The 27919-nt window shown below is 39.5% G+C and overlaps 2 protein-coding genes across 2 annotated transcripts; one reads left to right on the top strand and one right to left on the bottom strand.

The window, feature by feature from the left end:
- Positions 1-21: 21 nt before the first annotated feature.
- Positions 22-23105, top strand: ints4 (integrator complex subunit 4). The gene is made up of 23 exons (XM_036585163.1): positions 22-108; positions 1984-2181; positions 2322-2439; positions 3962-4068; positions 5086-5283; positions 5430-5480; positions 6722-6810; positions 7974-8094; positions 8209-8280; positions 9382-9556; positions 9765-9970; positions 11276-11418; positions 11794-11909; positions 13488-13621; positions 14264-14430; positions 14513-14606; positions 16390-16470; positions 18214-18344; positions 18429-18488; positions 20545-20704; positions 20804-20947; positions 21825-21945; positions 22890-23105. Exons 1-23 carry the CDS (start codon positions 55-57, stop codon positions 23075-23077), a joined length of 2928 nt encoding a protein of 975 aa, XP_036441056.1. The 5' UTR covers positions 22-54; the 3' UTR covers positions 23078-23105.
- Positions 23106-23181: 76 nt separating this feature from the next.
- On the bottom strand, positions 23182-27144 carry aamdc (adipogenesis associated, Mth938 domain containing). Its single transcript, XM_036585164.1, has 4 exons — positions 27049-27144; positions 25522-25657; positions 25290-25385; positions 23182-23542 (listed from the first exon to the last, which is right to left on the bottom strand). Exons 2-4 carry the CDS (start codon positions 25651-25653, stop codon positions 23402-23404), a joined length of 369 nt encoding a protein of 122 aa, XP_036441057.1. The 5' UTR covers positions 25654-25657; positions 27049-27144; the 3' UTR covers positions 23182-23401.
- Positions 27145-27919: the final 775 nt, after the last annotated feature.

Below are 27919 nucleotides of genomic sequence, written 5' to 3'. Positions count from 1 at the left end.
TCTACGGCGAGCAGAGCGGGACAAACCTCAGCCCGTTTTCGGCTCTGTGGGAAAATGGCTGCTCACTTGAAGAAGCGGGTTTATGAGGAATTCTCTAAAGTTGTTCAGGTAAAACAAACTAAACAACTAAATCAGAAATCTCCACTGTTTTTCACCATAAATAACAAGAGGCGCAGCTGAAGGGCTGCTGGTGTGGTTAGCTAGCTGGCTAACGCTACCTCTTCTGTCTCTGTTAAAGATTTTAACGGTTATGAGCTTCTTGAAGTCTCGTTTTCCATTTTTGATATTGTCGTTTTGTTTTTTGGCCTTTAATTTGTAATTTTACGCTCTCAAAAGGCTGAATACAAGCAAAACAATGACAAGAGGCCGAACAGAAATGAGGCAGCTAACGTCAGTATTTACTGTGTTAACACGAAGCTGAAGTTCCTAACCGTCAGCCTCCTGTTCGAATTTGGCCGTTCCACCTTAAATGGTGCAGCAGCTGCGTGTGGTGCCTGAGGCTCGAGGAGCCAGACGGTAACTGCTGCACCATTTAAGGTGGAACGGTAGAATTCGAATAAACCGGCGATTAGGAAGCCAACTTTAGTCCCTTTGTATTAACAGACTCGCTTATTTAAACAGATGTGTTTCACTGACACGATAAAGAAGCACTTAATTGCCAGTACGAGCAGCATTATGAGGAATTTGCTTGACCAAAGAACATCCAGATGCAATGACATGTACATTAGACAGTTTTTAAAATCAATATTTTTATTATTAACAGACATCATGCGGGGCTTACAGTCCTTTCCAATGCAGAAAGACATTTATAAGTACAGTCAAAGTTACAATCAATACAAGCACAACATTAAAGAGCATTTGATGCTCAAATTGTCATTGATTCATTTATATTTCAGGCAAATTATGACTCCTAGGGAACAATGTAATCCTTGATATTATGGACATAACACAATATTGCACAACAAAGTAGTGCAAGCAGGGAAATACAGATTACAAATACAGAATTAGGTCGGAATTCAACGTTTGCATTATGTACCAATGCAATAGCTCACTACAGAAAAACACTCTGAAAGAGTCTGAACAGCAAATTTTATTTTCACCTCTTATTCTCCAGGGAATATTTTGGTTTTTCCATCTGAATTTCCATGACCAAATCGTAAGGCAAATTATTCAGTAACTGCATGAAATAAGTGTAGATTTTTAATTTATTAATTTTTTTTTTTTTTTGTAAAAATTCCCCTCAAATTAACAGAACGTGTTTTATGATCATATGCATATTGCCATATGCTTACAGTTTACTGCTGGAAGCCAAAAATCTTAGACGCTCTTTGTATTATTTTATAAAAATAATTTTCACAGAGCAGATCACTGAAGAGATGCCATCTGTTTATAGTTTATAGCCCAGATTTATGGTAAAATGGGTCGACTTTCAGTAGACAAGAAAAACTGTGAGCTTAGCTTCTTTTATTATAAGGGTTTAAAATTACATCACCCGTATATTTGACTGGAAGGAAGACAGTTACAGCTCTCATACGACCCCCACCTTTAGAATGTAGCTTATGAAATAAGAAAGTTATGAAGAATATGACGAAGTGCGTTTTGGAACCACCGGTGGTCTCAAGGAGTTGAAGAGGTTTAATTGTTGTATAATTACTTCTGTAGGTGGGCAGTGTGGCACAGTGGAATGTCACAATACTTCAGGACATTTTTATGATGCGCATGCTTTAAAAACACTATCAAAACTATGAATATATACACTTATATTTAACATTTCTCACTCTATGCTGCGCTAAATCCAATTAAACAGGACAGTTTGTGCTCTCTTTTTAATCAAAAGCACAGCTGGTCAGTGATTTTTAAGTACTGATAATGTCCACGAGATGCTCAGAAAAGCTCATTGTGAAATATTGTGATGCAATTTGTTGTGATAATGCTAAATATTGTCATATTGCCCAGCTCTGATTGTTTGACATTTTTTTCCAGCAACAACCTCATGAGGAGGTGCCAGCAAAGAAGCTTCGGCTGACCAAGCCTAGTAAATCTGCAGCCCTTCATATTGACCTGTGCAAAGCCACCAACCCCACAGATGCCCTGCAGTATCTCCTCAGCTTTGCTCGCAAGCCAGTGGAGGCAGAAAGCGTTGAGGGGGTCGTTCGTATTCTCCTTGAGCACTATTACAAGGTCAGAGTTTGTTGTAACCAGGTTTTAATGAGACAGATTTGTCTAGCTTCACAGAATAGATTGATACACGGATTTCAGTTGCTCTAATGTTCATTCTTGGTAATCTGACGCTTGAATTTTTCAAACATGTCGCTGAACAGGAGGTGGATAACTCAGTCAGGCTGAAGATTGCTTCACTGCTTGGCTTGCTGTCCAAAACACCTGGTTTCTCTCCAGACTGCATTGTGGACGATGTCATAAGCACCCTCAATAATGATAGTAAGTCATTTTGACAGCTAGTAGCCAGATCTGTGGGTAGATGGATATACACCGATCAGGCATAACATTATGACAACCTTGTTTCTGCGCTCATTGTCCATTTTATCAGCTCCACTTACTATATAGGTGCACTTTGTAGTTCTACAGTTACAGACTGTAGTCCATCTGTTTCTCTGCATACTTTGTTAGCCCCCTTTTACCCTGTTCTTCAGTGGTCAGGACCCCCATGGACCCTCACAGAGCAGGTACTATTTGGGTGGTGGATCATTCTCAGCACTGCAGTAACACTGATGTGGTGGTGGTGTGTTAGTGTGTGTTGTGCTGGTACGAATGGATCAGACACAGCAGTGCTGCTGGAGTTTTTAAACACTGTCCACTCACTGTCCACTCTATTAGACACTCCTGCCTTGTCAGTGCACCTTGTAGATGTAAAGTCAGAGACGATAGCTCATCTGCTGCTGCACAGTTTGTGTTGGTCATCCTCTAGTCCTTCATCAGTGGTCACAGGACGCTGCCCACAGGACGCTGTTGGCTGGATATTTTTGGTTGGTGGACTATTCTCAGTCCAGCAGTGACACTGAGGTCTTTAAAAACTCCAGCAGCACTGCTGTGTCTGATCCACTCGTACCAGCGCAACACACACTAACACACCACCACCACGTCAGTGTTACTGCAGTGCTGAGAATGATCCACCACCCAAATAGTACCTGCTCTGTGAGGGTCCATGGGGGTCCTGACCACTGAAGAACAGGGTAAAAGGGGGCTAACAAAGTATGCAGAGAAACAGATGGACTACAGTCTGTAACTGTAGAACCACAAAGTGCACCTATATAGTAAGTGGAGCTGATAAAATGGACAATGAGCGTAGAAACAAGGAGGTGGTCATAAATTATGCCTGATTGGTGTATATTGTGGCATTCAGTGGTCACTTTTGGTCAAATTATATGTTTTGTTGTTTTTCTAACGCATCGTCTACAGAGAACACACTTCTGCATATTTAACGCACAATTACTGTTTATTTGCTGAACTGAACATATTAGCCTGTGCAAAAGATATGGCACAATTTTTTAGTTTATGTATTATTCATTATCCAATAATATCCAATAAGTTAAACTCAGCAAATAAATAGAAATTAGATACACAGATAGACGGCCAAATAGCTAGATAGCTGGAATTCTGGCAGGATAATGTCATGATTATAACACCAGCAATGAGGATGATTTAAATCTCATAGGCTACATATTAGAAAAAGTTCTACAGTGAATATCGTGGTTCTAAAGAGTCTGAGTGCTTGTTTCTGTGTCTAAAACTAAAGTAAATATGTAGTTAATTATGCAGTTATGCAATTGTGTTGTCCAATTACGGTAAATAATCTAATTGCCCTCTGCATCCCCACTGAGTAAAAGTAATCCCATTTTCATTGTGTTTATGCTGATTTATGATGGTTATGATGATTATGGAAGTCCTGTAACTGTGTTTCTCTTATATTGTCCGAAATTAATCTGTATTTTTTTGATTATAGAGTCTAACCAGGTGCTGGCACAGTTGTTAGACACTCTGCTGGTCATTGGCACGCAGCTCCCAGAAAACACAGCGGTCACTCAGAGGCTCATCGAGGTGGCATGCAAGGTATTTCTCTCAGTTTTCTGCAGTGAAAACATTTCAGCCCCTGAAAATCCCAGGTTTATTACATACTAAGGATTATTATTGCCTGCCTTCTGCCCAGTAACTGCTGGGATAGGCTCCAGCTCCCTCTGTAACCCAGAAGGATAAGCAGCTTAGAAAATGTGTGTGTATGTGTGTGTGTGAGATTATTATTCAGTAACTACAGGGACTTCAAAGCAAACTGGTTGAGCTATTCTTAGATTATAGAAGTGTGTAATAAACCTTTGGCCATTTAAGGGGTTAATGCATTTAGCGTAATTTGAACAAAAAAAATGTAAGGATTATTTCCACTAGCTTTTAATAAGTATCCCTCATTGTACAAAGGACTCTTGTTTTCTTAATTTTTCATGCTACTCAGCAACGTATGTTGTTTAGGCATTTCAGGCAGAAAAACACCTAAAAAGAAATATATTTGCAAACGAGTGATCAAAATGAAAAAGCTTTAAAAAGCTGAACTGAACACTTTTAAATGATGCACAGCCTTGTAAAGATGCCAGAATACTGTACTAGAAAAAGATAAACCTGGAAGTGTTTAAGGAAGCTTAAGTGCATATACAGTCTTATGCAAAATTGTAGGTGCCCCTGGTCAAATTACAGGTTTTGTTAATTGTCTACATGAAAATAAATGAACACATCCTCTACAGAGAACACACTGCTGCACATTTTAATGCATAATTGCTGTTTATTTGCTGGATATAACATATTGGAAAAAAAATAAAACATTAAATGCGGCTTGTATAAAAGTTATGGCATATTTTACATTTATATTTAGCAGGAGAAATATATGTTATCTTCATTCAAATTATTAGCTAATCTGCATATTAATTAAAACATTCAATTTTAATTGATAATTTATTTTATACTGAAGTAGTGAAGTTCAGTCAAGTAATCGAGGCAGCCCTGTACCCAGATATACCTAATGTAAAATGTAAAATATATATCTAAAAATAACGTTTAATAATTTGTTTATTTTCTTCACAGCATCTTAACAGCACCTACTTTGGTGTACGGAATAAGTGTCTGCAGCTCCTGGGCTGTTTGGGAACTGTTGACAAGCCTCTGACCAAAGAGAGCGAGGCAGGCACCTCCGTTGCACCACTGCGTGACGTCCAGAGCTTGATCAGTGACTACTTCAGTGACCAGGACCCCCGCGTTCGCACAGCGTCTATTAAAGCTATGGTGTGCACCATTATAGTTGCACTATGTCTTCTGCTGTTAGGCTTTTCATGCTTCTTTGTGACCTCTGATCTGCAAAGGTTGTAAATTTAAGTGAAGGGGACAATTTTCTTGAAATTGACTGAACTCTTTGGTGTTTACATCCTCAGCTACAGCTGCACGAAAGGGGAATGAAACTCCAACAGACCGCATACAGCCAGGTAAAGCTTTCAGCTATGACACAGACCTGCACTGATGCATTACTGATGTGTAGTTGATTGTGTAGACTATGCTTTATGTGGTCTCTGACACTGTATGCCATGCTGTAATATATGAAAACGGACAGAAGTATGTCATATAGTCATCTCTCTGTTCACACAGCAGGTAAAAGAGGCCCAAATCTGATCTTTTTCTTCATATGTGACACAGATGTGTTCTGTGTGTCAGTGTGAACAGCAAAAGCACATTGAATCTGGTATTTTCAATTCGGATTTGAGACGCTTTCCTGTGTGTTATTGAAATCCGACACGTATCCGATATGCGGCAATACGACTCAGTCTGAACAGCCAGATGGGACTTTTACATCAATCCAACTCCACATTCGTTAAAATGTCGCACTGCTTAGACATCATAAACATTTGAGGTGATGTTTCATTACAAAAAATTAGAAGAGACTTATCCAAACCACTCCATGTTCAAAGAGCTTGAACGAGACTGCAGTGTCAAAGAAAAAAGTCTGAAAGCAAAGTTTAAAGAATCCGAGGACACGAATCAAAGAAGTGACCGCGCCCTTTTTACGGCTCGAACACATTCTGGGTGATGAGCCCAGCTGTCAGTCTATGAAGCTTCATGATGGCTCCTGTGATGCTGGTGAAGATGAAGCCGAACCCTCCGGGATTGACTGGAGTTCATTGGCAGTCATGAATGTTTACCTCTGGATGAGCCGTGAAGCAGCGTGAAGCTCTGTTCTTTTGTGCATGTGGGTCAGTTTAGGAGCTGGTCTTTTCAGACTGATGTCACATACAGATCACATTTAAAAGATAATGTGAACAGCCAAACAAAAAATCAGATTTGGTAAGAAAATCAGACTTGGACCACTTTTACCTGCTGTGTGAACGCAGCCATAGTCATTCAAGAAATAGTCGTCTTGAGGCTTGAATTTTGTCTGTGCTTTTGTCAATGTTTATACATAACAGTGTGTCATACAGTGTCAGAAACCACATGAGCAAGTCTATTAGAGATACTGAGCACCTCAACATGGTTTAAGACCAGTTATGCATTAATTGGTGGTCATAAGCTTCCGTTACTTAACTAAAGACCAAATGCGTCTTAGCTGATTGGCTTTGTTTGTGGAAAGGGAAAAGCTGAGTACGTTTAATTTTCACCAAACTATCACTTTAAAAAGAATTTCTCCAGCTGGTTCTGATTAATGAATAAAAAACCAGTGTTTATATTTTCTCAGGCCTGCAAGCTCTTGAATGATGATTATGAGCAAGTTCGCTCAGCGGCTGTCCAGATGGTGTGGGTGCTGAGCCAGCTTTACCCCGAGAGGTGTTGTAAATTTCAAACATTTCAAGTTTTGTTAAATGGACTTTAGTGTCTGGATACTATGAAACCCTGTATAACTGAGCATCTCACTAGATTCAGAGATTTGGCAATGATACTTTTAACTTGTTTAAATCTGCCACCAGAGGAACTACAGCACATGCATATCCATGTTGGCCAAAGTAAAATGTATTGCTGTGCAGAATCTCTGCTTTCTGTGCAATACCGCTTTTTTTCTCACTATATAAAAAATGCACCAGGCTTCCTTTATTGTTGCTGTTTTCCGAATGAGAGTGAGAGCTTATAAGAGTGCAGTTCGGACCAAAAGCACTTAATGTTGTTTTGTTTAATCGGAGTAACGATAAAATGTCACTGATGTGACTTATATTCCTATTTATGCAATTGCTTATTTCCAAAGGTAGTTTGTGGCACAAACTGAATAAAAATCTATGTATTTTCATCTTCGTTAGATTACATGTCAAGTAAGTGTTACAGCGTGATTCAGAAATCACGTCATTAAATGAGAACAGTGGATTAAACAGCAGAAACAGACACTTTTTTACGTCTGTCTCTAAGGGTGGTGGAGCAGTGGTCTTTAGTCTGTGGCGGTACTAACAGGGGACCATTGGCAGGCAATTTTTTTTCCATTGCAAAATTTGATTACAATACATAGATATTTAACCGAACATCATTTTTAATATCAGAAATATTATTGTTGTGATAATTATTTGCAAAATAAACATTAAGGTCGGGCTCATTGATTTGTCTAGCCAAATCTATTGCCCACATAACCAACATAGCCTGCTAGTTCTGTTTATATTTTCACTGGTAATCAATCAAATTTTCCCTACATTTTTCCTTTTTGATCAGATGGAATTCATTGATGGTGGATAAATGACTACAGACTCTGAACTGTCTACAAAATCACATTTTTTCTGATTCAGATTTTTGTTGTGTTAAATTATTATGTTAATATTCATATAAATGCCGGCATAACATATGGAGTGGGAGGGTAGTAGACATTCCCTACATTGTGAGTTGCTTTGGATATAAGCAATGCATAGATAAATAAATAAATGAATGAATAAATGAGTGAGCAAATAAATAAATGAATAAATATATTTACATGAAAGTTGTCTCTTTTTTTATCTCCTTCCAATTACTCACAGTATCGTCCCCATCCCCTCGTCCAATGAAGAGATTCGGCTCATAGATGACTCATTTGGGAAGATCTGTCACATGGTCAGCGATGGCTCCTGGATGGTCCGAGTGCAGGCTGCCAAACTACTGGTGAGTTGTTTTTTATTCTCCACTGTATGCACACACTGTATGTCTTCACAGTATGATGTGATGTCTGCATTCTCTACAGTCTTGTCTTGTAACCCCTTCATCTTTTCACAACAGGGCTCAATGCAGCAGGTGAGCCCTCACTTCTTGGAGCAGACGCTGGACAAGAAGCTGATGTCAGATCTCAGGGTACGATCTCATACAGTAACAGGCAAATAGCACATACATAGAGCTATCATGGTTCCATTCAACTGGCAGAAATGCCTGTATTAATAAACTTTCATATTCACCCCTTGTCATCAAATTTTAGTTTACTCATTTTCAGGTTACTTTGTGAAATATAAAATAAATATAAAAATAAACAGAAGTTCATTAATTATAGCAAATTTATAACCCAGAACTTAACTGGATTTGCCCTGAAACATAAAACTGCCCATTCTGTACAGTATCCTTAAAAGGGTCTATATCCTCATTTTTCTTGCATTACATTTTTCCCCCCTGAGATCCACTTATGACATTTGTGGAGTTTTACATACCAGAAACAGTCACAGTTCATTTTTGCATGACCATTTCCAGCCTGTCTTTATTCCTTAGAATTAAACAGGCTGTTTTTGTTACTGTACCTTTAAGACTGATATATGTAAATAATCTCTCTTCTGATTTGCTGCTCTCATTCAAAAAGCAGTCTAGGCTGAAACACTTCTTATAACTTTAGCATGAAAGGGCAGAGATAAACATATATAGGCTGAATAGTCAGATATATGTAAATATGTTTGTTTTTGATGATATCGCAAAAACAACAAATTCAAAATGGGCTGTTTTGCAGTTTAGTTTTCCTATATGGACTGAATGGAACATTTTGAAGCTTTAACAATGTTTATATAATACATGAAACTATTTAAGGTGAGGAAAATTTGGTATGATTTTAAGAATCATAAGCACCTTTAAGAATCATGAGGCTGAAACCATTGTTACCATAGCTATAAAACAGTCGTTAAGTTAGCCTAATTAGTTTTAGTGGTCTTTGCCAATGAGCAATAATGCTAAGTGCTAATATTGGCTCATAAAAATGCTGTGCACAATGATTTTTTTAAAAAACGCCAGTCAAATACTCAAATGTGTTATTAAACCTAGTAGATAAGGCCTATAGGCAATTAAGAACAGTGTGTGTTAAGTGTGAAAAAGGTTCTTTGCCTGCTAGGGTGAGGGTGAGGTTGAGGTCTGCCAGTCACTTAAATTATCGATGAAACTGTAAACTCTGTATATTTTTTCATCTTGTTCACCTTATAGAGGAAACGCACAGCACACGAGCGAGCTAAAGAGCTCTACGCTTCTGGGGAGTTCTCCTCAGGCCGGAAGTGGGCAGATGACGCTCCAAAAGAGAAAGTGGACACTTCGGGTGTAAACCTGATCGATTCCGGAGCCTGTGGAGCTTTTGTTCATGGCCTCGAGGACGAGATGTATGGTACATATCTATAACTTGAATTACGTTCAAATGATTCAAATGACCCAGACAAGACAAGAACCTAGTCATAGCTTGATGCAGCCAAGTTAATACAAATGTAGACACTGACAAATAATAAGTGTTCCTGTTTGTTAAGTAAGTAAACGTTAAGCACAGATGTAAACGGATATATTTATGCTGATGATGTTGCGTGTTTGGTTCCTTGCAGAAGTGAGGATAGCAGCTGTAGAGGCACTTTGCTCTCTGGCACAGTCGTCTCCCAGCTTTGCAGAGAAGTGCCTGGATTTCCTGGTGGACATGTTTAATGATGAGATCGAGGAGGTGCGTCTGCAGTCGATCCACGCCTTGAGGCAAATCTCCACCCACATCACCCTGAGAGAGGACCAGCTGGACACTGTGCTTGCTGTGCTGGAGGTACTGCAGACCACTGGAGAGTAGACTAGTATATGTCATCACTGTATTCTCAAAACCTTTTTTGTGTTTTTTTTGAAAACCATTTGGAAGCCCCAATTGCCTGTTCAAACGTTGTGTGAATATTTCATGATGAAAGGATCCCACAGAACATTTCATGATGAATGAATCCCTACAGTACAGTCCAGTAGAATTCCAGTACATTACTGTGTATTAAAGTTAAGAATGTTTATTCCTTCTCCAGTAAAATTTCCAATTCAGAAAAGCAATATTTTGTTTCAATAGAGACAATATAGTAATATTCACTTAAACATTACAGTTCTAGGTATTTGGAATGTGTTCTAAAAATGCTTATGAGTTCAAGTACATCAATCTAGACTCATCCATCAGACTGCCAGATAGTGAAATGCTATTCATCACTCCACAGAATGTGTTTCCACTGCTCTGGAGTCCTGTGACGGCGAGCTTTACACCACGCTACCCCCCCAGCCGCCTGCTTGGCATTGTACATTTTGATCTTATGTTTGTGTGCAGCTGCTCGGCCTTGGAAACCCACTTTGTGAAGCTCCTAACACGCAGTTCTTTTGCGGATGTTCCTTCCAGAGGCAATTTGGAATGCTTTAATGAGTGATTCAGCAGAGGATAGACACTGTGCACTTCAGCACTCGGCGACTCGCTCTTAAGTTTGCGTGGTCTCCCTCTTCGTGTCTGAGCTGTTGTTGCTCCTACATCCTTCCATTTCACAATAATAGCACTTATAGTTGTCAGGGGCAGATCTAGCAGGACAGAAATTACACAAACTGACTTGTGGCAGAGACGGCATTCCTATCACAGTGCCATGTTTAAAGTCACTGAGCTCATCAGTACGACCCATCCTACTGCCAGTGCTTGTCTGTCAAGACTACAAGGCCATGTGCTTAATTTTATCCACCTGTTAGCAATGAGTGTGGCTGAAACACCTGAACTCAGTGTTCAGGAAGTGTGTCCCAATACTTCTGTCTATATAGTTTGTCATGTTTTCCTTGTAAATTGTGTTCATTTCCACTGGTCTCTTACTGCCTCTTTCAAGGCATCCATGAGCCCTCCTAAATGTTCTGTATACTCAGTATATATAATAAGACAACAACGAACTGGTTTAACCTAGTTTTCCCTGAGGAAATTATGTTTAGAATTAACATTCAGACTTTCTACTTTTTCCTTTGCAAGATAATTGTGCTATATAGGATTGTATTTTGTCTGTGTAAAACATCTAATTCAGTCATTAATATAATGGCGTCAACGGTTATCTTATTCTTATTCTAATTCCAGGATTCATCGAGGGACATTCGGGAGGCACTGCATGAGCTGCTATGCTACACGAACGTGTCGACTAAAGAGTGCATCCAGCTGGCCCTGCTGGAGCTGCTGAAGAACCTCACCAAGTACCCCACCGATCGCAACTCTGTGTGGAAGTGAGTGCAGAAACAAAATTGCTGTACTTGGTTGCGCTCATCAAGGGGATGTAGATTATTGACCTAGATGCAACTGCAGTTCTTGAGTAAACAGAGCCGTTCCGTTTAATTAGTTTACTTTTATGATTCAGAATTTTTTGCCGTTTACACAAAAGTGGAATACAGACAGTAAATGAGTGCAACAAGCTGTTTAATGGATTTAGCCAGAGCATTTCACTCTGGCCAAAAAATCAGTGCATACTTTATTGAACATTATTATCATCACCTATAATCAATTCTGATGTTTCAAAATCTGTGTTGCAAATCGTTGCATCGATGTGTTTAAAAATTCCTTTTATGTCTCCTTGTGTGTCCCCCTTTCATGTCCCCCTCAAGATGTTTGAAGTTTCTTGGTGCTCGGCATCCTACTCTAGTGCTGCCCAGTGTCCCTGAGCTTCTGAGCACACATCCTTATTTTGACACCCCGGAGCCAGACATGGATGATCCTGCATGTATCCTGCCCAGTTTGCCTCGGCCCTGTTGTAGTTACTTCTGAGGATAAATTATGGATTTGATTTTAAGGGATTAACTGCTGAATAGCAATTCTGTTTTTTAATCACTAGTTTTGCTTCATTACTTTGAAGCCTTGCAAAAATATATATCTGTTTGTTTATTCATTTATTTTTTTGTGTGTACTCATGTATGTTTCAATAGTTTGCAGTACCTACTTAAAACCTATGGGTGGCAGTACAGACAAAGGCGCAATAAATCTACTTCTGTAGCTTTTATACCTGGCCAGAGCCAGTTAATGAAGAGCCTGGCCTCTTCCTATTACCCCAGTTTTATCAAAAACATGACTGCAAAACGCCAGAGCGCGGCCTTGAGCGAGTCCTCAATGAATGGGAGTGAATGGAGCTAAATGGCTAAAAACTTAAAGTTAAAATAGTTTCTAATCACTCGTCCAGAACCTTCATTTAATTTTATAAAGTAGAAGGATGTGTTTCACTAAAAAAAACAAAGAAAACTCACCTGAACGTTTCCTTTTTTTCTACAGCAAACGGGTTTTGGGCAGCAGGACACTAACATTACTGCTACTGAGTGCTGATTGGTTGGCGAGCGGAGCAGCTCATTGGCTGTTCATACTCACTGACGCCATAAACGTACGAGGCGCCATTTTAAACTCCTATAACTCGAGTTCAAAAGCTCTTAAAATATATCAGCAGTGTTAAAATGTTTTATGCTGTTCTGTGTTCAGGAAATGATTTTATTCTTTTACATTAAAAATGTTTAAGCATTTGTAAACTATGATTTCACTCAAATGCTCCATCTTAACCCATTCATTTTGGACTCGCTCAGGAGCGCCCTCTAGCGTTTGAGAAACCCTGAAGACATTACAGAGTGGGAATTCTCCTCTCTACATCTTCTCTAACCTGGCTTGTCATTTGCTGCGCATTCGTCATGGCGGAGGTAGTTTCAGCTCCTGGAGCTTTCATGTCAGCTATGTGGACGCACTTTGGCTTTATTAAGAACTCAGAGTTTAATAGTACTGTGATTTAGAGATGGGCAATAGGATGATATTTTATAGTTATTATGATAAATTTTGTTATCGTGATGAGCATTATGTTTTTCTGAGCATATTGTAGATATCATTAATACTTAAAGAACATTAAACAACATGTTTTGTTAAAAAGAGAACATAATTAGTCTTGTTTAATTGGATTTAGTGCAGCGCAGTATATGAAGTGTTGTTTGATGGCAGTTTGTAAATGCAGCAGTACTATTGCATTGGGTCTGCATGTCAAAACATCATGATACACATTGTGAAAATGCCTTTAAATATTTCCATATGTTAGTTTTGCTATATCGCCCACCCCTACTGTTATTTCTGAATTTTCATTTTGAACATTATCCATCATGATCCAGTTGCAGTACTGTGATGCACCATGATGTTTTGTGATGGCATCATATTGTGATCTAGTATTGTGATCATAAAAAAATTTTGGGGGGAAAATAATCAACACAAAATGTGATTCATGTGTTCTTTTATAGTCTTCTTTATGGAGTCATTTTCCTGATCTGAGTTTAATTAGATATTGCTGTATTAGTGCTGGTATTTAACGCAGCAAAGTCTTGTCCCACCATGCCGGCTCTGTTCTCGGACCACACCTTCCGGCACTACGCCTACCTGCGGGACAGCCTGTCCCATCTGGTGCCTCACCTCAGGGTAAGAGGTGCAGTCACTTTATATAAAAAAATTTGGGCGGATATAATTACCTAATACTTGTAAAAGCTTTCAGTTTCATTTTGTTTTACTTATTTATTTGCTTACACTGCTTGTTAAACAATTGGGGACGTTAAAATGTTAAATTTGAATTACTTGGTATTACTTTTTTAGTTAAGTAAGAAAAAATCTGCAAAGTGTCTGGTAGCTTAAAGCAGCTCTGTGCTAACCGTGGATATATTTAGCTTCAGCTCTCAGCATGTTCATCAAAGTGCCTTCCTTAGTATGAAGAGCAGGTTTTGCCTAAATAATGACGTGACAGTTTTCTTTTCCAAACTATTAAAACACTTTTAGCCCAAAGGTGGTCGAAGCACGAGAAACTGTTGAGTGCTTACATCACAACAAGGAGATAAAATGTGCAGCCTTTGGCTTTATTCCAAAGAAGCTGTCAGTAATATTCGTTTAAATATTAAATTCCATGGGCTGCATTGTATCCCTGTAAATAAACCTGCTTTAGCTTTAATTTGTTAGACTATTGCAAACCCAACAACAAGAACGTGATCCTTTGTAAAGCTGTTCGATGAGCAGTGCGTGTCGTTGCCTTTTGGTTTCCCCTGTTTGTGCAACGCCGCCTGTCTCTCTCAGTTACCAGGCAGGAAGCAGACAGCAGTCCTGGGCTCAGAGTTGTCAGAAGTGGGGTCTGGCAGTTTGGAATCAGCTCAGCAGTTCCTCCAAGAGAGCCTTGCTCGGGTCAGCACCCTTCAGAACCTCGACTCCCCTGGAGCTCAGGACCTGCTGGACTTCACTATCAGGTACCAAACGCATCGTTTCTGATATTACTGTTACACACAGAGCTTATGCTGAGTGTGTGCTAATGTCTTTCTCCCCACAAAGAGACCTGCAGAGGCTGGGAGAGCTGCAGACAGAACTAGCTGGATCAGCAGACTTCTGTGCCACTTACCTGCACTGCCAGCTTCTGCTTATGAAGGTATATGCATTTTATACATACAGTCAGATATTGGTACAGACATACTGAACTTTTTCTTTCGTTCAGTCAGGTTTGACAGGCATGAACACTCTGGCTGTGTTCGGGAAATATGATCCAGCAAAAATTGCAGGGTGTCTGTTTGCTTCCAAATTAACCTTGGTTCAGTTTGCTGCTGGTGGGAACAGATTTTTGTGATGATCTGCACCAAACAGTGCCTTTAGTTTTGGAAGTTACATGAAAATGGACAAAACAGTTATAAAAAAGCAGAGATCAAGTAAGGTTTATTATTATTGCTTTGACAGTGAACATTTGGCCACATCACACTATCTTAGACACATAGGCTACGTTCATATTACCAGACTGAAGTGGTTCAAATCCGATTTTTTGCCCTAATGTGACTCAGATCTGATGTTTTCAGGGCTGTGTGGACGCGCGAATCTGATCTTTTCAAATCCGACCTGAGCCACTTTCATATGTGGTCCTAGATCGGATACGTATCCGATTCATGCCCATGCGATCTTAATGTTACGCTCTGATCTGAATTCATGTGCGTCTTTTCCACTGCGTGTGCGCCATCATTCAGCGTTACCATGGCAGCAGCGCCGAACAGAAGTTAAAGCCTGTAAACGGTGGAAAAGCAACTCATCTCACCTTTTTCTCCTTCGTCTCGCTCTAATAATGAAGCTGAGAGCTGATCAGAGTTAATTATCTTCTCAGCGAAGCTCGTTCTGCTCGTTAGTTTGTGCTGATGATGAACGTGATTCATTCACTGAGTAGGATGTGCTCATGTGGGTCATTTCAGGGCGCCGGTTCGTTCACATTAATGACAGATTTGAATCACGTACCTAAACGAGTGAGAACCATCGTGTCAGAGAGATCGGATTTGAGCAAAAAAACGGATTTGAGAAATGAGGCTTTTAATGTGAACGTATATAGACGCTATAGATGTCCTGAATCCCTGCATAATTTCTGACCAATAAACAAACACTCAGTTGTTTAATTTAGTGCACTTTAGCCATTGCAGTATGAAACCACCCGAACTAAATGGACATCTTACAATGACACAAAACCCAAACTCTGATTCGGTCTTTAGAAAACAAACTAGGTGTGGAAAAAAAAGTATTTAAGCGGAATTTTTCAAAATTTCTGCTTTATTTAATAGTTGAGAGGTAAACAGTCATTCAGAGTTGTTTGATGCAAAGATACAAATGGCAAAGAAACGTATAGACTTGGATTTCTTTACAGTGGTGGTGATGATAAGAACCAGGGGTTGCAATGTGTACAACACAAATATAGCCGTTTTACTCACTATCCAAAACCGCCAGTGACTCTACACATCCGAGTTTTTATGTATAATGTTGATGGTGAAAAAGTAATAGTGACTGTTTTGCCTCACAACACCCTGCATGTACCTGTTTGTCATGAACGGATTTTTAAAAATACATTTTAGGCCAAAAGCTTATCTCTAAACTATTGTAAAAAACCATCTCAGACATCAGGCAATGTATTCACAACTATCTCATAAGTAGATCTTGAGGAGCAAGATCAGTGTTTTAGAAGCCTTAAACTCTAGTACGGAGCATTTCACACCAAACCACATGCAGAAATGTTGAAAAACTGGTGGCATTGCCCTTTAATGGATTACCGTTTATCTTTGTATATCAGCTGATGCAGTTAAAACAGAGTGCTGGTTTGTTTTAAGGGTTTTGTAACTGATGCATGCCTGAAATGCTGAGATTTTGCGTGTGGAATTAGAGTATCATGGCTTTTAATTGCATTTCAGGCTCTGCAGGAGAAGTTGTGGAACATGGCTGTGCCTCTGTGTCTGAAGCAGAATGCTATGGCATCAACCGCTGCCCAGCAGGTACACACACACACACCAAATTATATGAGAAGCATGCACCAAAAAGAAGCAGTAGCTAGTTGTATTTACAGAATAACACATACTGGAAAAGAAATAGAAAAATAATAAACACTAACACTCAAAGGTTTCTGTTCTAACAGTCGGAATCAATATTTTCAATAATGTAAAACCAAATTTAGCTGCGGACAAGTGTATAAAATGATTTTACATGTTAGTTCTGTTCAATTTCTCAGGTTCCAAATAATTAGTATGACACTAAGTAGCTGTAAATAAAAATGAAGAAATGTTAGATGTGTCCAGAATGATGAACTGAGCTGTAGAAGATTCTAAAATGACTGAAAAAGCTGTACAGCATCAAAAATTAAATTGTAATAAAATTAATATGCAGAGTTCGTAATTACAGAAGTGTAGATCAAATCCCAAAGCAGTTGAAAGAATTGATTTTAAGAGATAATTACACTATAAACAATTTATGAAAAGTTTTATTCCAATTTGTAACAGTTTTGGATATTGGGAGTTTATGAAAAGAATAACAGCTGACATATAATGGAAAACATTGTCTAATCAAGGTGGTATTAATCATAATGTAGCACTTATGTATAAAGCCCACTCCCAAAAACATATATCATAAAAAAAGAAAATTCTTGAAAGTGGTCTATAATGTTGGAGCAAAACCCTTCATATATATTTACAATATATACACCGATCAGGCATAACATTATGACTGCCTCCATGTTTCTACGCTCATTGTCCATTTTATCAGCTCCACTTACTATATAGGTGCACTTTGTAGTTCTACAGTTACAGACTGTAGTCCATCTGTTTCTCTGCATACTTTTTTAGCCCCCTTTTACCCTGTTCTTCAGTGGTCAGGACCCCCATGGACCCTCACAGAGCAGGTACTATTTGGGTGGTGGATCATTCTCAGCACTGCAGTAACACTGACATGGTGGTGGTGTGTTAGTGTGTGTTGTGCTGGTACGAGTGGATCAGACACAGCAGTGCTGCTGGAGTTCTTAAACACTTTGTCCACTCACTGTCCACTCTATTAGACGCACCTGCGTTGTTGGTCCACTCTGTAGATGTAAAGCCAGAGACGATAGCTCATCTGCTGCTGCACAGTTTGTGTTGGTCATCCTCTAGTCCTTCATCAGTGGTCACAGGACGCTGCCCACAGGACGCTGTTGGCTGGATATTTTTGGTTGGTGGACGATTCTCAGTCCAGCAGTGACACTGAGGTGTTCAAAAACTCCAGCAGCACTGCTGTGTCTGATCCACTCGTACCAGCACAACACACACTAACACACCACCACCACGTCAGTGTTACTGCAGTGCTGAGAATGATCCACCACCCAAATAGTACCTGCTCTGTGAGGGTCCATGGGGGTCCTGACCACTGAAGAACAGGGTAAAAGGGGGCTAACAAAGTATGCAGAGAAACAGATGGACTACAGTCTGTAATTGTAAATGTTATGCCTGTGGGTGTAGATCAGAACATAGTGCTTGTAGATTTTTGAATACTTATTTTTTTAATTAGTTGTTTTTTTTTAACAGTTAAAACAAATTCAGTAAAATGGTCCATATATAAAATAATATACTAATGTTATTGTTTATACAGTAATATTCTAATAATAAATATTTTTTTTTCTTGTTACAGTATTTAAAAATACATTTTTATCTCCTATTTTAGTTTTGTTCATTCCTTTGTATACAGATAAATATTGTATGTGTTGTGTGTGTTAGATCCTTGAAGAGACGTATAAGTTGGAATTCCTGTACAGCGGGCTGGAGACGCGTCAGGTGGCCACTATTCACAATGTACGACTGCAGGCCAAGGCACTGCAGCTCATTCTGACTGCCCGCACCAAACGAGGGTCAGCACTGACTCTAATATATGGACAAATATTACCAGTCATAGACCCTCTTCAGTATAAGACTAACATTTTCTTTAATTCCAGGGTGGAGCCGCTCATCGGACTGTGTGAGAAATTCCTGCAGGAAGTGGAGTCGTTTCAGAGGTGTGTCACACATGGGAGCTTTATACAGAGGAATATTACAACATTGACATGTATATCCCTGATCAAGACACTTTATGTTGCTATTAACATGTAATAGCAATGTAAAGTATATGGCACGTCTTTTATAGATAAGCACAAGGATCTGACATTTGAGTATTGTGCAAAAGGCAGAGACCACCCTTCATCTGTTTAATTTCCAGTCAAAACAGCCATTAAATTAAAGTTATTCATTTTTTTAGGAGATTAGATATAAGATAATCCACTTGCATAAGGAAGGAGAAGGTAAATCAAAAATAAATGGAGAGAAAAAAGTTTCCAAAACTAAGTTCGAAAAATGATTAAAAGCTGAAGAGGGAATGTGTCTCCTAACAACCACCTGGAAGACCTGGTAGACACCAAAACTGCCCCCATCAGATAAACAGCACTTAAAGCTTTCATCTTTGAGAGAGTGGAGAAAATCAAGCTGCTTCAGATCTGAAAACATCCACAGGTGTTTCTGTCCATCCTTCCACTGTGAGAAGACGACTCAGCGCTGTGGGTCTGAAAGGATGTGTAGCTGTCAAGAAGAAAGTAGATTGTAATCAACATAAATAGAAGTTCACCAGACAAAATCTTAGTTACCTGTGACTGAAACGTATCTAATAGCGTGTAAAACCTCCACGAGCAAGAATAACAGCTGTGATTTAATTTGACCTGGACTGGACAGGTTTCTGGATGTAGGCGACATCAGTGTTCAGCCACTCTTGCATCAAAGAATTTCACAGTACTGCCAGATTTCGGGGAGCCTTCCCTGGCGTCTTACTCGTTGCTCCAGGTCATCCCACAGATTTTCAAGAGGATTCAAATCTGGGGATTTTGCAGGCCAGTCCAGATGTGTGAACGCTCCTGAATGTTCATCATGACAATCAGTCACATTTGCAGCTCTGTGAATGTGAGAATTGTCATCTTGGAATACAGGGATAGGAATGTTATGTTCTTGATAAGATGATGGGCAAAAGGCAAAACCTGGTTGTCCAGCAGCTCAGTGTAGGCACTGTGGTTCAAATTTACTGTCACCTCAACCAGAGAATCCATTTCCACGTAATTGAAACAAACCCAGAACATCACAGAGCTCCTCCAGCTTAAACCACACCTTCACACAGTCCTCACTGAAGGCTTCCTGAGGTCTATGATGAGCACGAAGCCGAGCATCATTCACACCGAGGCAGAAACAAGATTAATCTGACCAGATAACACTTTTCCAGTCATGAACAGTCCAGTTTTTGTGTCTTCGCCCACTGTAACCAGGAAACTCGGTGAGCAGAAGTGAGCAAAGGCCTCTTGCGTGCCACTCTGCTCCATATGTTGATGGTATGCAGTTCCCTGCGGAGAGTTCTTTCAGAAACTGGTTGTGAAGAACCTGCATTGACTTCTAGACGCAATTCTTGTCTGGAAGTGAAACGATTTTTATTCACAAGCCGTGAAACACGCCAGCAGTCCCTGTCCGTCAGTTTTGTCTTTCCGCCACAATTCTGACGAGAATTTCCTGTAGGCTGGGATTTCTGCCTCTGCTGGTCGACCCGTATGACCATATGCTTCGATACACCTGCAAATTCAGCTACGTCCTTCACACTATGGCCTTTGGCCTAAATGCAATCACTCCTTTTTGCCGATCATAAACATCTGCTTTGCGACCCATTTTCCACACATCGAACTAGACGTTCACTGCTCTGTACCACCTCTTCTTAATTTATGAATCCCTGTCGCACACCCCACAGGTATTTATAGCCCAATCATCCTCGTGCAGCGCCATCTGCAGGAGCCTGACGTTACTACTACCATAAACGTGCAAGCTGACTAATTATTACACCACCACAAAGGCTACTTACTGTAGTATTAATCAGGCAGGGTGTGATCGTAACAGGTGCAAACATGTTCTAATTTGTAATAGATTCATGGTAATTACACAGAGTAACGTAATCACACTTCATAATTACACAAAGTTTGACTCACAGTGTAATAGCAAGATAATACCTGAAGCCAGAAGAGTTTAATCTCCTTTTATTTACCCACTCAGGCTGTTCATGACAGAGCTGCCCCACTTTCAGGACAGCTTTGTGGAGAAGCTTCTAGAACTGATGCCCAGACTTGTGGCCTGTAAACCGCTGGACCTAGTGAAGATCCTCCAGACCACGCTGAGACAAAGCAGATTCATACACCTCAAACTTCCTGAGCAGGTCTGCTTAGACACCAGAATCATAGTAATGTTGCCGTGTGCAATATTATGCATTTTGGCTTCCTTATCTGCATTAAATGTCTTTCTTTTGGGTTGCCAGATTCACAGAGCTTCAGCCACGATCATTGAGCCTACAGGAGAGTCAGATAACCCTCTGCGGTTTACCTCTGGCCTGGTTGTGGCATTAGATATTGATGCAACTCTGGAACACATACAAGACCCACAAACAACAGTCAAAGTGCAGGTAGGAGTTCTCTACAGCACAGATCGTCATTCTGTAGTCATGAGACGTAACAGCTGCTCTTTTGGGACTCATTTTGGCATCTAATTCATAATTTTAAGCCTTTCGTATTACCCAGTGATGTAGTTTTGGTTGGACGCCAAAAGTTATGCCTCTTTATTTTCACTGTAATTGCATCCAGCCTGTAATGGGACAGGGTTTTTCTCAGAATTAGTTACTCTCGCATAACCATGGAAATGGGTGTAGTGTATCTATGGAAATAGGTGTAGTGGAACTAATCAATGAGATGTAAACAGAGTCAATCAGAGTGGTTTGATGAGAAATGGTCAGTTGTAGAGAAACGTACAGACTCTGATGTCTTTACAGTGGTGGTGATAGGAACCAGGGGTCGCCATGTCTACAACACAAATATGGCCATTTTATTTACTATCCAAAACCACCAGTGAACCCACACGAGTCTTCCGAGCTTTTATATGGAATGTTGATGATGGACAACTTGTGGTAAAAAATTAGATTTTAAAAAGGACATTTTAGCCTAAATGTTTTTCTCAAAACTGTCATAGAACAGTGTCTTGGGCATCAGGCAACATATTCATAACCATTTCATTTAATAACTGGAGCTTTTAGAGGTGGATGTCTGGTTCCTGTCACCACCACTATGAACAATTCTGACTCAGTAAGTTTCACACCAAACCACTCTGAATCACCTTGCTTACATCTTAACCATTGACCTATGAAGAAATTTAGAAAAATGTGCAGAATTCCCCTTTAAAGGCTGTGTAGTTTATTGTATAGTGATTGTGTTTACTGTCAGTTTGTACTGTTGCACTATTTCCTGCAGTAACTGTTTTGTTCCTCATTCAACACATCTGTGACTTAGGTACTCTATCCAGATGGACAGTCCCATATAATCCACCCTAAACCTGGAGATTTTAGGACCCCAGGGCCAGGGCGTGTGCGGCTCATCACTCAGGTGTATCTGTCTCATTCGGCCTGGACAGGTGAGATTATTCCCAAACGATATGATGTGTCAGAATGGTTGATTTGGGCAAACTGTTGAATATTTGTACTTTTTTCCCAGTTTAGGGTTTTTTTTTAATAAGCACAACCAGAAAAAGGAGACAAATGTTTTTCTTCTTGAAGATTATCAGGGCATACTGAATGAAATCCTAGCAGTCCCACAGATATAAATAGAATTGCATCCAGGCCGAAGAACCTTCTTGCCAGACCTTTTAAATGTGTGTAGTGACCTGGGGAGTCATGTCGTTCCTCCAGTACACAAAGTGTAGAGCAATAGAGTAACTTAAAAGCCTTTAACATACTAATGTGTGCCTTGTATACCACCATTCAAAAGCTTGAATTTCTTGTCCTATTAATAAATCTTATTTTATATACAATAACTTTAATATTAAAAAATAGATACCACGATGTACTAACAGATCATTTGTTCAGTATTTCAAGCATTTTGTGATCAACAAGGATTTATTAAATGCTAAATCATACACTGTAATTCTTTGGTACTTTTTTCAGCTTTTCTGCACCAGGATTTGATAATCATTTTTCAAAAACAAAGCATGCTTGATATTAATTTTATTAGAACTTCATTCTTGATGTTTTACAGCTTTGTCAGTTGTTTTAGGTCTATAGTTCAGTGCAATAGTTTTATTCTATTGAAATTATTGAATAGCGTCCAAAAGAACGGTGTCAAAGAGGGCTTTTTGGAGCAAAGCCTTAGAAGAACCACATTTGGTTCCCTCAAGAAGCTTTCAGTGGATTGTTCTTCAGGCAGCATGTTTGTAAATTACATGTGTGAATGTGAAGTTTCAATAACACCCCCTTTGTGTGATGCATTTTCCCCCCAGAAATGTACAAGCCAGGAATGGTCTTGCAGTGCATTTGCTTCCCCCGTAATTTTTGACTTCTCCCTGCTCACTTTCTCTCTCAGAGCCGTGCCAGATTGAGGTGAGGTTGCTCCTGGCCTACAGCTCCAGCAGCAGCAAGCTCGCTGCACCCAAACCGGCCTGGAACGAGAGCACCGAAGGCCTGCCAACAAGCGAGAGCTCCGTCGAGGGCACCATCAACCTCAGCAAGCCTGTCAAAGTCTTCATCATGCCGAAACCAGCTCGACGCTAACCTGCGACTGAGATACAAACGTGCAACTACGCAGAGCTGAACTTAAGGCAAAGACTGGAGTAAATTAACAGCTTCTTTTTTGTTAATAGGGCTTTATTTTTTCACAAAAAAAATGTTTTTTCCATTTAAATAAACTTTGTTTTGTTTGTACCTCTAGTAAATTCTATAATTTGTAAAGAATTAAAGAACCGTTTAGCCTTGTTTTCTCTTCAAAAACAGTCAAAAGCAAACTCCTCCTTTGCAGCACAGCACAGGTCAGTTTTACTGACTCCCTAAAAATGTCCAGCTGAAATTTAAGGCACTGCGTAGCTGGCCAGGTCATATTCAGCAAGTAGAGTGGAAGACTCCTCCAACTTTAGCCCCCTGTCCAGCCAAGTTGTTGTATTCTTTCACAGCCTTCTCAGTCTGCAGCACTTTCACATCCACGCCCTGTTTCTTCACATACTCCACGGTGGATGGAGGCACCTGCAGCAGGAAGACTCAAGCATTATCCACCCTGCACTCAGGAGTGGAGAGAAGTGAAGTGATTGTACTTTATTACCCTAAAGTATTATTTTCTATGATCTGTACTTTAATCAAGTATTACTGAAACTGGAAATTTACAGTTGGATGCAAAGGATTGGGCACCCCTGGTCAAATTTTGTTGATTTTTGGAGTGAAAATAAGTTAAAAAAATAAGTTACACATCCTCTACAGAGACACACTTCTGCACATTTTCATGCACAGTTACTGTTTATTTACTGAATTTAACATAAAAAAAAATATTTTATATTTTGTGCTTCATTTTTGTATTTATTTTTATGCTTATTTTTTCAAATAAATAAAAGGTTGTGCATTAAATTTTGCAGAAAAGTTCCACATGAAAGTGTTTTGTGTAGAGTCGATGTGTTAACCTATTGCTGCTGTTGGAAGAAAACCTTATGTCAATTATGTCAAAAACTGAAAAAATGTCAAAAATGGAGATTTCTTCCGACAACAGCGATACATTCACTTAGAAAATCAATAAATCATGTAATTTGACCAGAACGTCTACTTTCCAAAACATTTCTTTACATTTTCATTCAGACCTTCAAAGTCCTCATTTCAAATTGCACAGGATCTTTTTACTCCTTTTTTTAAACATAATTTTTTATTAAATCTAAATTCATCACTGTAAAATGAAACACTCCACAGTTATGTTCATTTGTCTTTGTCTAAGAACGGCACCACCTGCAGTACGTCCAACATTTGTTAATTTTACTGTAATAGAGGGAAAACAAGTCCTTAATTTTATCTATTAAAGATCTATTACTTGAGTAGAGTTAAAGGGCCCATATTGTGGAAATCCAAATTTCCCTCGCTTTTTTAGAATACAGGAGTTAGAAGTTGCATGCAAATGATGTCACAGTTTCAAAACATACCACTGTCCAGTCCATAGAGTCTATATATGGTAAACATACTACAAAAACAGCCTGTTTTGAAGTTTTTGTTTCTGTGATGTCACAAGAAACAGCGTTTTAGAACCTCCTTTTCAGGCTGAAGTTCTAGGGAGTGTTTCAGCTCTGAGTGCTTTATGAATGAGCGACAATACAGGCCAATCAGAACAGTGCTCATTTACATATGTCAGTCTTGTGCAGGTTCAAAAACAGCCTGTTTAATTGCAAAGGATAACGAAAGGTCACATAAAAACTGACTGCTCTTTGATTGGGGGGCAGTCGTGGGCTGGAAGTCAAGGGAACCAGCCTTGTGACCAGAAGGTCACCGGTTCGATACCCTGAGCCGTCAGTATGTGACTGAAGTGCCCTTGAGCAAGACACCTAACCCCCAACTGCTCCCCGGATGCTGTGGATAGGGCTGCCCACCGCTCAAGTGTGCTCACTGCCCCCAAGTGTGTGTGTGGTGTTTCACCGCACAGGTGGGTTAAATGCGGAGGTGAATTCCCCGTTGTGGGGCTAATAAAAGGGTAACTTAACCTGGAAAAAATAAAACATAAGAAAAATGGACAATACGGTCCCTTTAAATGTGTCTCGCTCTTGATTTTCATCACACATTGTATTGACTCTGAATTAAGTATAATTTCTCTGCCCTTTTTTTCACCCCTGCTGACACTCAAGCCATTCAGAGAGCATAATCAGGTGAGCAAAGAGCACGACAGGGAGGCAGAGAGGGATCAGATGAGTGCTATCTACTTTATACATAGTCCTATATGGCATAGTAAAGTTGTGTAAATGACCTGCAGTGCTTCGCTCATTCCTCTCCCTATGACCAGCATGTCGACTCCTTTCCTCAGGATTTCCTCCAGGTCAGCAGGCTGGACACCTGGATAATGCTGAGAGACGTATGGCATTTAACAGTGAGTAGCCCAAGTGTTTCAGTTTTTCTCATATTTTATACCTTACTATACATTTATACTTGTACAATACCTGTACAAGTATTAGGTAAGTATAAGGTGAAACAGCACTCACATCGGTTCCAGTCTCTCTCCAGTCCCATGCCCGGCTGCCACCTGGCCACACCTTGCAGTCTTTATATGAAGAGGAGCAGCCCTTCACCTTCATGTGGCCCCACGACAAGGATGCAATTTCTGGGGATGACATTGCTCTGCGACAAAACACAGGAGAGGAGGCTTCATTTAATGTCTCCATTTTGTGTTTTTTCCATGTTGGCGTCCATCACTGCTGCATTAAAACCCCTGAACATCAAATCCATTAGACTGCAAATATGTATGCATAGAAAAAGCTCACTCTTTGTGAAATGCATGCTTTTAAAGCATTTATCTCCCACAGGGCACTGAACTGTATCCAAATGGTCTTGTGCTACCACAACAACATCATGTTCTCTAGATAATGTGTGAATTATGATTCCTTATTCCAATTCCAATTTTAAAAATTGCATCATTATCAATATTTAACTGCTGTTTGGAAAGTTATTGCGGTCATACAGTTACTTGTGTCCATATAAATGCAAGGACAGTGCTCAGAAATGTGTACAGGCACCAGTCATGACCTATAATCTTCAAACCAACTTAAAGCCAGAAAACAGTCCCAGGCAAGTTCTAACATTGCATGCATTCTATTCTTTAAAGAGTCTCACCACAACATGAGAATAATGCAACTTTTGCATAACATAACATCACTTATTTTGCAGTATATTATTATCTTAAAGCAGTTTTGTGTCTTGTTCTGTGCCCCACAGAAACCCATGAGAAGAAAAGTTGATTTTTGCAGCTAATCTTTTTGTAGAAGCATGCAATTCACCACCTAAATCAAACTTACAATGAAAGTGAAAATCACTTTTAAGATGTTGGACAAGCCCTTTAAGGGAGAATTCCACCCAACTTTCAAAATTTCTGAATAATTCTGAATAATAAATCTTTGAGATGTAAACAGTCATTCAGAGTGGTTTGACGTGAAATGGTTCACTGTAGAGAAACATACAGGCTTCTGGGTTTTATATGTCATGTTGATGATGCTAAAATAGTGAAAAATCTGAAAAAATCCGTTTTCTTTTGGGACTATTTTGCCTCACAACACCCTGCATGTACCCCTCTGCCATGAACATATTAAAATAAATAGATTCAAATACATTTTAAGGCAAAAGTTTATTACAAAACTACCTTAAAAACAGTGAGAGAGCTTTTAGAGGTGGACGTCTGGTTCCTATCACCACCACTGTGAACAATTCTGACTCTGTACGTTTCTCTAGAACAGAGCAGTTCGCAACAAACCACTCTGAATGACTTTGGTTACATCTTAAGCATTTAATTATGTCGTTTTTTTTTTTTTGGTGGAGCTCCCCTTTAACTACGTTGGACTAGCCCTATAAAAGCTTTGTAAGTTGAATGACGCGAAAGCCTGAAGCTCATACGATCAAATGAAGGCAGTCTCTGGTCTCCTGTGACTAACTTCATGCAAATATATTCTATGAAATAATCAATAATGATCTATTTTACCCCAAAAACAGAGAAAAACGCAGTTTCTCTCGAAACTAACCTCGCTCTTCGGACCGCAGCTCGACCTGGTTTTACGGCCGCGATATAAAAACAATAATGAACATGGCCGAGTCTGCTGGACACGCCCACCTTTCGCGTCACACACCAGTAGCCAATCAGCGGGCGCCTAGCGGCCTAGCCACAGCATGGCTTTCACCAGGAGGGGAGAATAAAAGTGAGAATAATTATTGCAAATTAAAGCCTTTAAATGATCAGATGAAGACATTTTTGCTAGACAGGCGTCTAAAATCGATACATGAGCGTCTTATTTTACATTTTAACTTTTTTGTTTGTTTTTTTTAACATACTGCATTTATGCAAAATTGTATAATGTAGTCTGTGATACACAAAGTGTGCAAATATTAAATATATTAAATATATTAAATGAGGCTTTGGGAGGGGAAAACGTGTGTGTGTGTGTGTATTTAGTTTGTGGGGACTAAATGTCCTCAGGATGCTAGAGAAACATGTTGACGTTGTGGGGACCTTTGGCTGGTCCCCATAAAAAATGCATTTTACAACTTACTTACTTATTTATTTATTTATTTATTTATTTAAACTGCATCGTTCATTACATTCTTTTAAAAAAAGATGGTTCTTCAAAGGTTCTTTAGTAAAGGCAGTGGTTCTATTCGGAACCAAGAGTTCTCCATAGAACCACCTGCATGCTTAAACACTTCTTTATGGTGAAAACAGTTCTGCTATTGTTACAAGCTCAACACCGCACACTCTCAAAAAAAAAAAAACAGGGTTCTTCAAGGGTTCTTTAGTAAAGGGAATGGTTCCATTCAGAACCATGCGTTCTGTATAGAACCATTTGCGTCCTTTGCATGGTGAACTGGTTCTTCAGATTGATGGAGAACGTGTTGTAC

The sequence above is a fragment of the Colossoma macropomum genome, unplaced genomic scaffold, assembly GCF_904425465.1.
Source record: "Colossoma macropomum unplaced genomic scaffold, Colossoma_macropomum, whole genome shotgun sequence".
NCBI classification, from domain to species: domain Eukaryota; kingdom Metazoa; phylum Chordata; class Actinopteri; order Characiformes; family Serrasalmidae; genus Colossoma; species Colossoma macropomum.
This window is presented reverse-complemented; position numbering and strand designations above follow the sequence as displayed.

Coding starts and splice junctions, on each gene's coding strand:
- aamdc (XM_036585164.1), bottom strand. CDS start 25,653: ATGTCATCCCCAGAAATTGCATCCTTGTCGTGGGGCCACATGAAGGTG. Junction 25,386..25,521: donor GGAGAGAGACTGGAACCGAT/GTGAGTGCTGTT, acceptor TACGTCTCTCAG/CATTATCCAGGTGTCCAGCC. Junction 23,543..25,289: donor GAATGAGCGAAGCACTGCAG/GTCATTTACACA, acceptor TTCCTGCTGCAG/GTGCCTCCATCCACCGTGGA.
- ints4 (XM_036585163.1), top strand. CDS start 55: ATGGCTGCTCACTTGAAGAAGCGGGTTTATGAGGAATTCTCTAAAGTT. Junction 9,971..11,275: donor CTGTGCTTGCTGTGCTGGAG/GTACTGCAGACC, acceptor TTCTAATTCCAG/GATTCATCGAGGGACATTCG. Junction 13,622..14,263: donor ATCTGGTGCCTCACCTCAGG/GTAAGAGGTGCA, acceptor TGTCTCTCTCAG/TTACCAGGCAGGAAGCAGAC.